Source organism: Mustela lutreola, chromosome 4, assembly GCF_030435805.1.
Source record: "Mustela lutreola isolate mMusLut2 chromosome 4, mMusLut2.pri, whole genome shotgun sequence".
Lineage (NCBI taxonomy): Eukaryota > Metazoa > Chordata > Mammalia > Carnivora > Mustelidae > Mustela > Mustela lutreola.
In genome coordinates this window covers 68,602,324-68,617,742 of record NC_081293.1, presented here as the reverse complement: position 1 = coordinate 68,617,742, position 15,419 = coordinate 68,602,324, and the positions used below count along the sequence as shown (strand labels likewise).

At 44.1% G+C, this 15,419-nt stretch overlaps 1 protein-coding gene across 8 annotated transcripts in view; it reads right to left on the bottom strand.

Moving 5' to 3' along the window:
• Nucleotides 1–10,148, bottom strand: part of ZWINT (ZW10 interacting kinetochore protein) — a 73,607-nt gene extending 63,459 nt beyond the window's left edge. For 7 of the 8 annotated variants that reach the window (XR_009352624.1, XR_009352625.1, XM_059170227.1 and 4 more), the window contains exons 1-8: nt 10,037–10,148; nt 9,429–9,519; nt 9,154–9,277; nt 8,852–9,018; nt 8,657–8,713; nt 8,018–8,160; nt 7,778–7,937; nt 7,567–7,684 (exon numbers count right to left, since the gene is read on the bottom strand). Coding sequence is in view for 6 of the 8 variants with exons in the window: in XM_059170227.1 (XP_059026210.1) it covers nt 7,607–7,684; nt 7,778–7,937; nt 8,018–8,160; nt 8,657–8,713; nt 8,852–9,018; nt 9,154–9,277; nt 9,429–9,519; nt 10,037–10,077 (861 nt within the window). In the remaining 2 variants the exon portion in view is untranslated. Of the gene's footprint in view, nt 1–7,566; nt 7,685–7,777; nt 7,938–8,017; nt 8,161–8,656; nt 8,714–8,851; nt 9,019–9,153; nt 9,278–9,428; nt 9,520–10,027 lie in introns of all 8 variants that reach the window. The other variant, XM_059170230.1, reaches the window with a different exon arrangement.
• Between the last annotated feature and the right edge of the window lie 5,271 nt (nt 10,149–15,419).

The following is a 15,419-nucleotide window of genomic DNA, read 5'->3' as shown; positions in this document are numbered from 1 at the left end:
GAGCTCCATGAACATTAACAAGGTTTATTTTAAAAACTACATCAACAGTTATATAAATACAACTTAACAACATAAATAAAAAAATGTACAATCCCCCAAAAACTATTTAAAAAGGCCTGAAACAAACATAAAAGACACTAATTCCTGAGACTGACACTTAATGCCTAGGCTACCCTACATTTCAAGAACAAAGTATATCAAGACCCAAATACTAAATTCCTCAGTGTTCAAATTAGCAAAAGATCCATTTAAGTACTAGGCTAGGAATAATAATGAAATTATTTAATTTCACACTTTGTATTTCAAAATATACACAAATTGCCTCAAAGATACATACAAATTGAAATACAAAAAGGTGTATAAATTGTATAAGGTAAGAATGGGGTACTAGCAGAGATCCTAGAATGGTTATAATAGCTTTCTTTTCCAATCATATAATTTGTCATTCTAGAACACATATATTTTATATTATTCTTTTATTCTAGTATAGCTTTTTTTTCACAGTAGGGTAGAATATTCAAAGTGAAACCTTAGTTTTATAAATCTTAGCATCGTAAAGAAAGAATGAGGGATTAACTTTGCTGAAACTGGTGGCGCCTGGGTGGCTCAGTGGGTTAAGCCGCTGCCTTCGGCTCAGGTCATGATCTCAGAGTCCTAGGATCGAGCCCCGCATCGGGCTCTCTGCTCGGCAGGGAGCCTGCTTCCTCCTCTCTCTGCCTGCCTCTCTGCCTGCTTGTGATCTCTCTCTGTCAAATAAATAAATAAAAATCTAAAAAAAAAAAAAAAAAAAAAAAACTTTGCTGAAACTATCCAAGGGTTAACAAGACTATCTTCCTGGAAGAAGTCAGTCACATAAAAATAGAATTCAATAGAGAATTGCAGGATGGTACCTTGGAAATTTAATGTAATAAAAGAACATTAAAACAGTATTAAAATAATGCCAAAAGCTTGTGATTTTGAAAAACAGGAAAAAATATATCTTTGAGAAATACTAATAAAAAGAAAAAAAATCTTCAAAGAACAGAATGAAAATGAGGAAAGCCATAAAGAACATTAACATATATCTTGAAACATTTTTTTCTAAAGGTTGTATTGCTGCTATCTACAAGTGACTGACAGAAGTAAACACAAATATTCTCAACTCTGTAACCAGCCACAAGAATTCTCAATAGAGTTCCATCAAATGTGACCATGCAAAGAAACAAGGAGTGTGTGTGATAAAGAACCCAGCCCTGCAAAGATGGAAATCATGAAGCTTTCCAACACAGACAAAAGGCCTGTATATATTGTATTACGGTAAGAAAAGACAAACTCAAAGCGTAGCCCAGAATAACAACAAAAATCCAAATAACATAGACTGGGGTCACTGTATCTGCTTGAAAATTAAGAACAAAAATTAAGAAATGAATGATAAAACAAGATATTAGTAACAAATGTATGTGACAAATGTAACAATTAACACACAAATTAGTAACAAAATAAAGAAAAGCATCTAAATGCATTATAGAGAGAAAACATTATAAATATAAAACAAAGTTTATATAACATGAAGAATGAAGTTAAAACATCTAACTGATGTCTAATTGGTGTGGAAGAAGCCTGTACAGAAGAGGTAAGACCATTTTTTAAGCAACCTGAAAAAACTCCAGAACTGTTGAAAGATTGGGACTGGCAATTTCAGATTTAGCAAGGCCAACTAACTGTAAGCAGAACAAATGCCTGTAAGCAGAACCAGAAGTATAGGAAGAGCTTTTAACAGGTAGCTGACTTGTCAGCAAAGTCAAAGCAGATAATCACGGAACAAGATCTTTTATTTTTATTTTTATTTTTTTATTTTTAATTTAGATTTTATTTATTTATTCGTCAGAGAGAGAGAGAGGAGCGAGAGTGAGCACAAGCAAAGTGATAGGCAGAGGCAGAGGGAGAAGCAGGCTCCCTGCTGAGCAAGGAGCCCGATGTGGGTCTGGGTCTCAGGACACTGGAATCATGACCTGAGCTGAAGGCAGCCGCTTAACGGACTGAGCCACCCAGGTGTCCAGGTCATCAATGTTTTAAATTTTAAATGAAAGTACCTGTCTACTCAGCATTCTCTACATAACAAAAACACCCTTTTTTTTTTTTTTTAGAGATTTTCATTTTATTCTTGGGCAAAAAAAAAAAGGTGTCACTGGTTATTCAAGTGAATATACAATCCTCTGATGTAGTTTATTCTCTTAAGACAGTGCCCAACTCGAATATAGGTGTGGTAAGTGATCCTGAGAAGTACAAATAGAATGAGACAAAAGAGGAGAAAAACTGCATACAAGTACACAGTTGTCAGTGTTGCCGTGGTAGGTAACATGGACTCATTTCCTCTGGAATCATTGGCAAGTCATGGCTTCCCAACCAGAATTGTTCATCTCATGGATTGTGATCACCTCTCATTTCTCTTTTTTTTTTATAAACATACAATGTATTTTTATCCCCAGGGGTACAGGTCTGTGAATTGCCAGGTTTACACATTTCACAGCACTCACCATAGCACATACACTCCCCAATGTCCATATCCCCACCACCCGCTCCCTCCCCTCCTCCCCCCAGCAACCCTCAGTCTATTTTTTTGAGATTGGGTCTTTTATGGTTTGTCTCCCTCCAGATCCCATAATCTTTCATTTTTTCTTTTCCTACTTCCCAAGCCCCCCATGTTGCATCTCCACTTCCTCATATCAGGGAACTCATATGATAGTTGTCTTTCTCTGATTGACTTATTTCACTAAGCATAATACTCTCTAGTTCCATCCACGTCATCGCAAATGGCAAGATTTCATTTCTTTTGATGGCTGCATAGTATTCCATTGCATATGCATATATATATATATATATATATACATATATATATATATATATATGTGTGTGTGTATACACACACACACACACACACACACACACACATCTTCTTTATCCATTCATCTGTTGATGGACATCTAGGTTCTTTCCATAGTTTGGCTATTGTGGACATTGCTGCTTAAACATTTGGGTGCATGTGCCCCTTCGGATCACTACGTTTGTATCTTTAGGGTAAATACCCAGTAGTGCAACCGCTGGGTCATAGGGTAGCTCTATTTTCAGTTTTTTGAGAACACTCCACACTGTTTTCCAGAGTGGTTGCACCAGCTTGCATTTCCACCTACAGTGTAGGAGGGTTCTCCTTTCTCCACATCCTCGCCAGCATCTGTCATTTCCTGACTTGTTAATTTTAGCCATTCTGACTGGTGTGAGGTGGTATCTCGTTGTGATTTTGATTTGTATTTCCCGGTTACCTTGAACTGGGCACAGGCTGGGTGAGCTCAGAGTGTGGCCAGTGACGAGGGAAACAGAGTAATTGAGAGCACGGCTGGAGGCCAGGGAGACGGAGCGACCGAGCGCTCCTCTCCAAGCGCCAGTGGCTGGAGGCTGGGGAGACAGAGTAACCAAGTTCTTTTCTCCAAAAACATCTTTTAAGAATGAGAATAAAAGGGGTTCCTGGGTGGCTCAGTCAGTGAGGTGTCTGCCTTCAGCTCAGGTCATGATCTCAGGGTCCTGGGATGGAGCCCCACATCTGGCTCTCTGCTCAGCGGCAAGCATGCTTCTTCCTCTCCCTCTGCAGCTCTACCTGCGTGTGCTCTCTTGCTCTCTCTCTCTCAAATAAATAAATAAAGTCGTAAAAAAAAAAGAAAAAGAATGAGAATAAAATAAAAAATATTTCATAGTAAGAAATAAGTGTTATAGAGCCTCTGGACCCTAACTATAAGAAAGCCCAATACATGTATTTCACATGGGGCCATCATGCCATATGAAAGCTGACTTCTAAAAATCAAGTAGGAGGAAAAAGAAAAAAATCAAAATAAATGAGTGAACATTAACACAACACTGTAGAGAACAAGAAGTCTGATTTGTGAGAAGAGAACAAGCTAGAAGTAATAAACTGGACAAAAGTATCTTATAGAAGTTTATAGTATGATCAATGGTCAAGTCTTCTCAGCTTCAGTACTTGTTACATTTCACTGCAGACTTTATTAACTACCAAAGCTAAACTGGGATAATAATCAGGAAGAACTTCAGGAGAAAAAGATAAAATTAACGAGAACAAAATTATAAAAAATAAATAAATAAATAATAAACGAAACCAAAGGCAAAAAAGGAATATATAAGAAACAAGGAAAAGTGAATGAAAAAACTGACACAAATACAGTCTTAGGTACAAAAATTATGAAACTGGATCTTTAAAAACATCTTTAAATGTGGTACAAAAGTGATAAACATAAGGGTAAAGAAATGTTGAAATTCAGAAGGTTGTAGGAGAGACGTAGCAGGCGAGGGATCAACCTCGGAGCTGGCTAGGTTGTACCAGAATCCATTGTATCGCAAGCTAAGGAACACTCACCTGGAGATAAAGGATGCCACTACGTGACTGTCCAGTTCCATTAAGAAGAGAGACACACATGTAAATGCATCGTGGCTTCTAGTAGCCACAGAGCATGAAAAGCCAACTTTACCAGAACTGCAAGGAGAAATAAACTGACCCACTGTCAACACTTGGAGACCTGAACACACCTCTCAGAAGGTAATAATCAGAAAACAAAAAATTAAGTATACAGAAGATTAACCAAACATATAACAAGCACCACCTAAAAGATATATATAGAAAACAGCAAACGCGACAATTGCAAAACAAATACTCTATTCGAATCCATGTGAAACATAAAACAAAACAAACAAAAAAAAAGAGACTACATTCATGGCTGTAACTGCTCTCTACACCAAATTCATCATATAGATGACATTTTCTGACCAACTTAGAATAAACTTAGAAGGATTATCTTCCCACATAAAGTAGAAAATTTCAAAATTATTCTTCTAAGAAACTCAGGAATCAAATAATGGGAAACAGAAAATTCTGTGAATTGAATGACCATGAAAATACTTAGATAAAACCAGAAAAAATGTATACCCTTACATGTTTATTTGAGAAAATGAACGAAGAACCAAATGCACAAGCCTATCAACTGATACATATTAGAAGTTTACAAAAAAGTACATCATCTTCACCGAAATACAGAAGATAGGAAATGGCCAAGAAAGGACTACCAATCGAGTCAAAACAGACAGATGACAGTGGGATCACAAAAGCCAATCTCTGACTCTACTGATATTTGCAACTGAATGAACATCCGAAATAGGTCAGCGAGAAAATCAGGTAAGGCACAAAAATATCAGGAGTCCAACATTAGGCCGTTCTACAACAGACTGCAGAAATTAAAAGGGTAAAAAAAAAAAAAAAAAAAAAATCATAACTTTATACCAATAACCTTAAAAAATTAGAAATGAAAAATTCTTAGAAAAATGTAACAGTAGCTAGGAAATATGAAATTATAACTTGGGAAAAAAGCAAAATGTATTTCACCACAAAAGAAAATTTTGTTTAAAAGGAAAACATTGTTTTTATGGATATCAGAGAGAGTGTTTCTGTAATCAGACTAAGCCTACTGTCCATTTTGTTTATCAGGGATACTCCTGGTCCTTACTAGTGTCCATCCCTCCCTGTGCCTTAATGGTCTCCGTGTCCCTCCACCAGATGGAAAAGAGGAAGAGGAAATATTCAGCAGGCAGCAGAGACCACAATTTCCCAGGGGGAGGCTCCCACCCTAAACAGGGGTGTCTGGTGCAAAAATAGTGAACAGGACAGTGTTTAGGGGAACCTAAGTGAGGACAGAGTAGCTATCCTAACTGAAAACAAATCCCAATTCCTGAGCTTGTCAGTGCAGAGCACCAACACCATGGACCACATTGGCCAACAGAACACTCGAGCCTCCCCTCCCCTTTGGCCTCATGTGTGCATTGACTTGTTCGCACTCCCTGAGAGAAAGCTGGTTCCCAGAAGTTCCTCAGATGTCTAAGTGGGATTACTAGTCATCTACCCAATATCTTCCCCTGTACCTTGACATGGAGCATCTCAAAACATTCCTTGACCTGCACATGCAGGCTCCACAGAGTATCCTGTCTCTGCTGACTCTCTGGCAGTCACCATGTGTGCAAGGACATGGTGAGTCCACACCAGCCCAACCTATACCCCAAGCGCCCCCTAGGAGGCCCTCCTTCCTCACTATGGGTATTTCTGCTCTGCCCTACATACTGTAAAAATTTCAGGGTCTACAAGACTACAAAAATGATCCAGAATGCAGGGGAGGGGAGCCCACCCAGTGGGAAGCAGAGGAAGGACTAGACTGCTATGGGGGTTGCTAGAAGGCTACATTCAGGACCGTGTGTGAGTGGCTGGATGGGCAGATGGAGAGCATCCCTTCAGGTATCTGTGTGCTCCTTGGAGAAAAATCCTCAATCCTCACCACTCCCCTCACTCTGTCACTGTGGAGTCATCAAAGACCTCTGGTATCTGTCCCACTTCATATATACACAATGGGCCAACACATTCAAAAGAACAATTAGAACACTTGGGACCTCCGAAAGGCAGAGGAAATGACCAGCGTGCCTAAGGATCTCAATCTCTACCTGCTAGGAGGCCCCTGGTCAGAGACACAGCAGAGAGCAGCAGCATCTCTTGAAACTCTCTCACTACAAACAAAGCCTCACTGTCTCTTTCTCAGAGATGCTTGAGTCCTGCTCACAGAGGAGGGTCCTGTTTTCAATGGGAGAATGGGTTTCCCACTGCAGCTGTCACTGGTGTCCCTCCCTCTCTTCGCAAGCAGCCTTTCGCTCCCAATCAGAGAGGTACTCTCTCCCAAGCAGCCATATCCCCACTGTTCCCGCGCCCAGCAAGAGACCCGTGGAGGAGAGGGGGCAAACTGACAGAGAACACACAACCCCCTGCAAAGAAGGGTCTCTCTGTTACTACTGCTCTAAATTTACCATACTATTGTTTTCCCATGTTTACCACACTCTGCAATCAGGTATCGACCTGTTTACTTGTTCATGATCATTATGTTCCCCACAGCCAGCCAAGGACTAGTCAGGTAAGCCCGCTGCTATAGCTCCAGTTCATAGCAAGGGCCCTGACACAAAGCATGGATTCAATCGATATTTGGGTCAGCAATTAAAATTATCTTCCTGTATCTAACCACCTGCACAAAGCATTCTCCTCTTCACTGAATTAATCAGCTCAGCATGTTTGATTCATATGAATTTGGACGAGCAACCCATGAGGCTCCAAGCCAGGGCCCCTTTCCCATCTGCATCCTCTCTATTCACACCAGTCCCAGCACCTGTCATATTGCTGGCTTCAAGTGTGGCTCTTCCCACCAACACAGGAACAGGAAAAAGATAACTAACAGACCTCTAGGGCTCTTAATCAACAGAATCCAGAGCCCACCCCCATCTAGGTCATGGTCAGAAACCAGACTGGTCAGGAATTCCTAGTCCATCCTGCAATAGGGTGGGACTAGGGAGTTCAGGAAGAGAGAGGGGTTAGCCCAAGGCAGCTGGGTACAGGATGTAGCGATAAGCTTCAGCCATAGATTAATCCTTCCCATCTTCTGCCCCTCTGTGAAAACAGAGCCCAGAGACAGAGACCAGAGGTCCTCCTTCCTTCCATACCTGCAGTCCAGGGACACCAGAGTCCAGAGTCGGACCTGCTCTAGGTTCCTTTCCCATGTTGTTGTCCCTCAGGAAGTCCAGGTGAGCTCAGATCTCCAGCAGGCTGTGGGCCATCAGCCTTGGGGACAGAGACAGGGTATGGGTAGTGGGTGAAGCCTATCTCCCAGCTTCTTTCTCCACCTCCCTGGCTCCCAGCCCATCTCTCATTCACCTTGGACAGCATACTCCTGTCTTCCCCTATGGTATCCCCAGGGTTCTGTTTCTGGGGCTTATCCTTAGAAAGATCCAGCATCTGTGGCAGCTCTGTCTCTGCCTCAGGAAATGGCAGCTTCCCTTGCAGAGTGTATAACAGCTGGAGGAAGGTCTGGTGCCTGAAGGAGAGGGATAAAGAGAGTTGTAAAGAAGGGAAACTGGACCGGGCTGAATCTGTAGCTCACACTCCCAGACTCACCTGTGAAGCGTGTCCCGCTTCTTCTCTGCCTGCTGTTGCAGACTTCCAAGCTCCTGAGACAGTTGTTCAAGCTCCTGCTGAGCTCCTCTCTGCCGCTGCCTCACCTCTGCAGAGGCTTCTGCCAGATGCTGCAGATGCTTCTCCTACCGGGAATGAGAAAGCAAACGTGGCTCCTTGGATGTGCAGGTCTTACAGCCATTTTCTTAACCCCTCCAGGCTTGGGGCTCAGACGCACAGATGGAAAGGGGGACCCTAGCCGCTTTAGGCAAAACAGGGGCCCTAGAGAAAAAGGAATGAGCTATTCCAGTGGAAAGCATTCTGAAGGAAAAGGGCACATATAGGATAACTTCTCTAGCCTGCTAAGTGCCATGTGGCCATGTAAGCACTTGCTCTGCTAACGACTTCATCAACTGAGATCCATACGGTAGGTGCTAACCTCACTTCCACTCCAGACAAGACTCGATGGACAGGAAGTGAGGGAACTGCCCAAAGTCCTAACACAGGACGTGGTTATGCTGGCCCCTGTGCTGTAATGCCTCACAAGAGAGGAGGGGAAAGAAGGTCCTCCAGGCAGAGGATTTAGCTCATGCAATGACATGGTGGTAGGGAAGGGAGATTTTCCTAGGGATGTGGACCCACCTGTTGCAGCTGCCACTGCTTCTGGGCTGTTCTCAGTCTTTCCATGGCCACCTGCTTCTGCAGGGAAACAAAGGAGAGGAACAAGAAGAGGAGGAGTGTTTTTCTGGTTGGATTCTGGGAGGTGGCCAGTAGGCTCAGCATGTGTGCCCTTTCCCTCCTCTCTGCCTGACATTCTCTCCCCTCAGCCTGGCTCACCTTGGCCTGGAGCTCTTCCAGGGCTCCAAGGAGCTGCGCCCGCTTCCTCTGGGCCTCCACCATTGTGGGCAAAGCCTGGGTCAGGGCACCTGTGATGGCTTCCACATGCTCTTGGTAGGAGGCCTTCAGCTCTTTCCACTGCTCCTTGGCTGCAAGTGCCTTCTGCCCTGAAAGGATCCACCAAAGATAAGAACATAAAGGAGACTAACCTGCCTGCCTACAACACTGAGGCCTCTGCTTTCCCATCAGCTGACCCTACTGACAGCTCCTTCCTTTCCCATCCCTCCCCCACCCCCACTCACGGCTGGTGTCTTCAGAAGCCAAGGGGTCTAGTCCCTGGACAACATCCTCCTGAGCCAAGAAGTTCTGCAGGAAGTCTACTACCTGAAGCTGGCTGCAGAGCAGTTTGTCCTTCTTCCGGGAGTCCTGTTTGGAGAGCAGGCAAAGTCAGGGAACATCATTACCTGTGTGCCCTGGTAGGCTGAGAATGCCTTCCTGGGTGCTCACCATCCCCACCACCCACTACCCCCCACCCAGAGGACCCAGGAGAGCCCCCGGTGGCCAATCCTGCACATACCATCACAAACTCCGCCAGGATCTGGGCCGGCAGCTCTGTCTCTTCTTGCCGGCCAATGGGCTCCATGATGTCTGCCAGCTTGGCCAGGGCCCTGAGGGAAAGAAGACGGGGGAAAAGGGAGACTCCTTGGGTGCTAGTCCTGGCCAGTGTGTATAAAGGCAATACACACCCTGAATAAGTTAAGCAGAGCAAGGGGAGTCAAGGCAGCACAGGGACAGGAAGACAAGGCGCCCCCGCTCCGACGCGCAGGGGAGTCCCAGGCAGGTAGCAACCTCGGGCAGAGTTGGAGGAGGGTGGTCCAGGCTCTCCCTGGACCTTCCTCCCTGGGGGCTAAAGCGTCCCCAGGCAGGCAGGCAGGGGTGGGGAAGTGTGCGAGGACGGAGGGGACACAGAAGCTAAGTGACTCTGCCACACGCGTCCTGCGTGGACGCAGCTAACCGCGAGGGGACGTGGAGGTGCGCGGGGACAGGCCAGGGTGTGCGCGCGCGGGGAGAGGGAAGTCCCTCCCTCAGTCGCCGCGGCCCGCACAGCTGGGTGCCGGGACCACCGGGGGTCCGCGTGGTGCGGCAGGGTCCTCCCCTCCCGCTCCCGGCTGTCACCTAGCTTACTCTAGCGCTGGCGCTCGCACCCCGGCTTCCCGCCCCTCCATGTCTGCAGCCGGTGGGCTTCGGCTCTTCCGCCGCCAGGCCGCAGTGCCGTTTGGATTCGCCGCGGCTGCGCGCCTGGACAAGCGATTGGCTGCGGGGCCAGGGGGCGGAAACCAAGGGCCAGCGTGCACTCTGATTGGTAAGCGCTGACGAGCGAGCCGTTGGAACGCCGGATGTTTGCGCCGGCGCCCTGGCGGCCGGCGCACCGAGTTCTGCGCCTGCGCGCAGCCCGTAGTCGGGCTGTAGGCTGCGAGTGTTCTCTGGGCCAGGTCAAGGGAGCGCGGCCGCTTCGCTCTTGACAGGACGTGGAGACTAAGTCTCTGAGTTCGGGGTTTAGGGGAGTCTTTAAGCCCTGAGATCACTTTAAAAATTATGTTGTGGTAGAGGGAGAACAGTGGGCGTGCTTTCCCACGGACGCTTGGCATTCTTAGGAAAGAACAGGGATCCTAGAGGCGCAGGGGGCCGCTGATTGCAGCGCCGGAACGCGTCGCTTTCTGACGGACCTGTCCGAGGATCCGACTCCCGGCCCCACCAGTGCCTGCTCGCCACTCCGGGGCTCCGCCCGCCGGCCGGGATCCGCCCCGGACCGCGGCGGAGAACCTGTTCCGCGCGCTGCTCTGGGTTAGCTGAGTGCCTGGCACCGCGGGCCCCAGGGGGGGCTGCGGGGAAAGGACGTGAGGAACTGGAAGACGCTGAGAGGCAGGAACCAGGATCGGCTCCTCCCGCTAAGGCCGAAAGCTGCACCAGCTGGGGGCCCTGGGAAGAGCGCTCCGACCGGCATGCCGGAACAGCAGCCTTCAACGTACAGTTTACCATGTCTGGCATCCAGTTAAAAACCACAAAGTTTGCAAAAAAAATAAGGAAGAAAAGAAAAACCATAATGAGAAGGAAAAAATAAAATCACTGAATAGAACAGAAATCAATGTTAGAATCAAACAGGCAAGGAAAAGTTATGTTCAAAAAAAATAAGCAGAGGTATAAAAAGTATTAAAAGGTTAGGATGTGCAGAGTGTGGAATGCTGATGTGGCTGCTGGGAATATAAAAATAATGCATCTGCTCGGGAAATACCATTTCCTCAAAATGTTAAACACCAGGTGACCATATGGACCCCAGTTCCACTTCTAGGTATATATCCAAGAGAAATGAAAGAGTGTTCGCAGAAAACTTGTACACGAGTGTCCACAGCAGTGTTATTTACAAGGGCCAAAAAGTAGAAGCAACCCAAATGTCCATCAGCAGATGACCTGGAAAACAAAATCTACATCATTCAATGGGGGTATTTTTCAGTAAAAACAGAAAATGAGGTATACGTGCTTAAGCACAGATGAACCTTGAAAACAAGGTGCAAAGTGAAAGAAACCAGTCACAAAAGACCATAGTCTATGATGGCACTTAGACGAAATGTCCAGATAGGCAAATCCAAATAAGAAAGTAGACTGATGGTTGTCCAGGGCTCGGACGGGCATGGGAGCGGTGGTGGGGCACAGGTTGGGGGTAGCTAGGGTATGCAGAGGGTCTACAAAGGGACATGGCGTTTTTTGTAGGGGATAAATTAAAATGTCCTAAAATTAGATTATGGAGAGGTTACACAATTGTATACAAAAAGCAATTCGGTTTATAATTTAAATGAGTCTCCATAAAGCTCTTTAAAAAGTTAATCAGAGGGCGCCTGGGTGGCTCAGTGGGTTGAGCCGCTGCCTTCGGCTCAGGTCATGATCTCAGGGTGCTGGGATCGAGTCCCGTATCGGGCTCCCTGCTCGGCCGGGGGGCCTGCTTCCCTTCCTCTCTCTCTGCCTGCCTCTCTGCCTACTTGTGATTTCTCTCTGTCAAATAAATGAATAAAATCTTAAAAAAAAAAAAAAAAAGTTAATCAGAGGGGCGTGTGAGTAGCTCAGTTGGTTAGGCCTCTGCCTTTTGTTCAGGTCATGAACTCAGGCTCCTGAAATAGAGCCCCACATCTCTGCTCAGCGGGGAGCCTGCTTCTCCCTCTCTCTCTGCCTGCCTATCTGCCTACTTGTGATCTGTGTCTGTCAAAAATAAATAAAATCTTAAAAAGTTAATCAGAGTTATGAAACATATAATAAACACCTAAATCAAACTTGTGAAAATTACAATGAGGAAGACTACAATGTGAAAGATGAAATGGGGGAGTAGCAGACTAAACATTACATAAAGAAAAAAATGAAATTGAAGACTTCAACTTAGAAGCTAAGATAAATTATAGAAAGTTAAAATGAAATAAAAAGAACAAAATAATAGTAAGCTGTGAGACAGTTTGTAAAGCTTAATATACTTATAAAGGAAGTCCCTGAAGGAGGCAAGAGGACAAAAACTAATAATGACCAAAGAATTTGAAATTTGATGAAAACTGTAAATTCACAGTAACATGAAGAAAACTAACCAAGACCTACATAATTGTGTAGCTTGAAACCAGTGATATGAGAAAATCTTTATACTTTTTTATTTTTGAAAGCAGCTTGGGTAGGGTGGGGGGGGGCGAGGAGCCAGGGAAAGGGCACGTTGTATACAAAGAAACAAAAATAACGATTATAGTAACTTTCCTATTGCAAACAATGCAATAAACACCGGAGTGAAGCAACATATTCAAAGTACTGCTAGAAAATAAATTAGTAAACATATAAATAAATAAATAAACTGTTGCAGAACCTTCCAGAAAATGTATGTTAACTAAAGACACATTCAGACATACACAAGCTGAAGGAATTTATCATTAGCAAATCCACAATACAAGAAATGTGAAAGAAGTCTATTAGGCAGAAGGAAACGACATTAGATTGAAATCTGAATATATACAAAGAAATGAAAAACACCAGAAATAGTAACTACACGTATACAAATGTATTATTTAAATCTTTTTTCTTTTTTTAAAGATTTTATTTATTTATTTGACAGAGAGAGACACGGAGAGAGAGGGAACATAGGCAGTGGGAGCGCGAGAGGGAGAAGCAGGCAGGCTTCCCGCTGAGCAGGGAGCTGGATTAGAGGCTCAATCCCAGGACCCTGGGATCATGAACTGAGCTGAAGCCAGTTGCTTAACAATGGAGCCACCCAGACACCCCAATACTTAAATCTTTTTTAAAAAGATAATGAACTACAGGGGTACCTGGGTGGCTCAGTTGGTTAAGGCTCTGCATTTGGCTCAGGTCATGATCTCAGGGTCCTGGGATCCAGCCTGGCATTGCGCTTTCTGCTCTGCGGGGAGTCTGCTTCTCCCTCTGCCCCTCCCCCTGCCTATGTTCTCTCTTGCTCTCAAATAAATAAATTCTTAAAAAAAAAAAAAAAGATAATGAACTACGTTAATACAAATAGCAATAATGTGGGATTTATAGCATACGCAAAAGTAAAATGTAGCACACAAAAAGGGTGGGGGGGAGAAACAAAAGTAAATTACACATTTTTGTCATTTATGTAAAGCTGCATATTGGGTAAAAGTGGACTCAGGTAAAATAAAGCGATGGATTATAACTCTTTTAGAAGTGGTGCTAATATCCCCCAGGGTGACCACGAATGAGTCAGTCTTGCGTTATCTTTCCCAGTGAAACCTAGGACTTGTTTCTACATGATAGAATATAGTACTGGTGGCGGGGTATTCATCTATTGATCAGGCTACATTAGGCAAAACAGGTCACTCTGATGACGTCATTTCATGACATCATGCTCCTCAGCAAACCAGAGAGGGAGCCCTCCTGCTGGCCTTGAAGAAACAAACTGCTAGTGGTGAAAATGGAGGCAGGGCGGGGGGGGGGGCGGGGGGGGGGGCGGTGTCTAGTAGCAGAAATAGATTCTAGTCCATGGCTGGTGAGCTGGGGCCCTTCCTTACACAACCACAAGAGGGTAAAGTGGTTCCTGGAAGCAGATTCTTCCCTAAATGAGCCTCCCGAAAAGACTCCAGCCAGATTCACATCTTGACGGCCACCTTATAAGACTCTGAAAAGAATGCAAAAATCCTGTCCTATGGAAACTGCCTGAAATCCTGACCCATGTGGGAGATAACAAATGAATGTTACTTTAAGACGCTGAATTGTGTGGGGTGCCTGAGTGGGTTAAGGCTACTTCCTTCAGCTCAGATCATGATCTCAGGGCCCTGGGATCAAGCCAGGAGTTGGGCTTTCTGCTCAGCGGGGAGCCTGCTTCCCCCTGCTTCTCTGCCTACTTGTTATCTCTATCTGTCAAATGAATAAATTAAATCTTAAAAAAAAAAAAAAAGACTGAATTGTGGTGATTTGCGTGCAGATAGAAAACTAGTACAAGCAACTTCTAAAATAAGGAAGTAAGAGTTACAGCTAATAAGCCAATAAAATAGATAAAATAAAATCTGAGTAATAGTAACAAATCCAAACGAAGCAGAAAAAGGGAATAAGGAAGACGAGATGAGGGAAATAAAAAACAAATACCAAAATGATAGACTTTAAGCCTAATTATATGAATAGGTGCATTAAATGGTGCCTTAAGTATACAAAAGGCAGAGATTATCAGATTGGATCTAAAAGCAAAACAATTACATTAAGAGAAGCACCAGGGGTACCTGGGTGCTACAGATGGTCAGGCATCTGACTCTTGATTTCCACTCAGGTTATGATCTCAGAGTCCTGGGAGGGATGCAACTGGCCGGGGTCTGCTTGAGGATTCTCTCTCTCTTTCTCTCTCTTCTCAAACTCTGGCCCCCTCTCCATTTCTATGTGCTCTTTCTCTCTAAAATAAAAAATCTTTTAAAAAATGCACTAAATATAAAGACAAATTGATCAAGTAAAAGGGCGGGGAAAATTTTGTCATGCTGAGGCTAATTAAAAGAATGTAGGGTGGTTATTTTGTTATATATGTTTATATTCAGAGCAAAAAAATACTACCAGAAATAAAGAAGGTGATTTCATAATCATCAAGTGGTCAGTTCATCATGTGAACTTAATACTCATAAATGATTATTCACATCAAATCAGAGACCATCAAAATATGTGAATCAAAAACTGGCTGATTTGAATGGAGAAATAAATCTATAGTTACAGCTGGGATTGCAGTAAGGAATTTACAATATTTGATAGAATACTATACGAAACAGCAGAATACTCATGCTTCCCCAGTGCACACCAAATGATCCAACAAGCCCTTATTATGGGTCATAAAATGCATCTTAAATACAAATGAACAGAAGCATACAAAGTGTGTTTTATGTCTGTAAAGGATCCAAATAATTTCCTCTACATGTTTTAAAAATGATGATGTGCTCTCATGGAGCAGTCTTTTTTATTTTTTTTAAAAAAATCAAGTTAACTGTTAAACTGTCCTTAGATTTCTGCTCAAAATCCTTTACCTATAAGCCTAAAT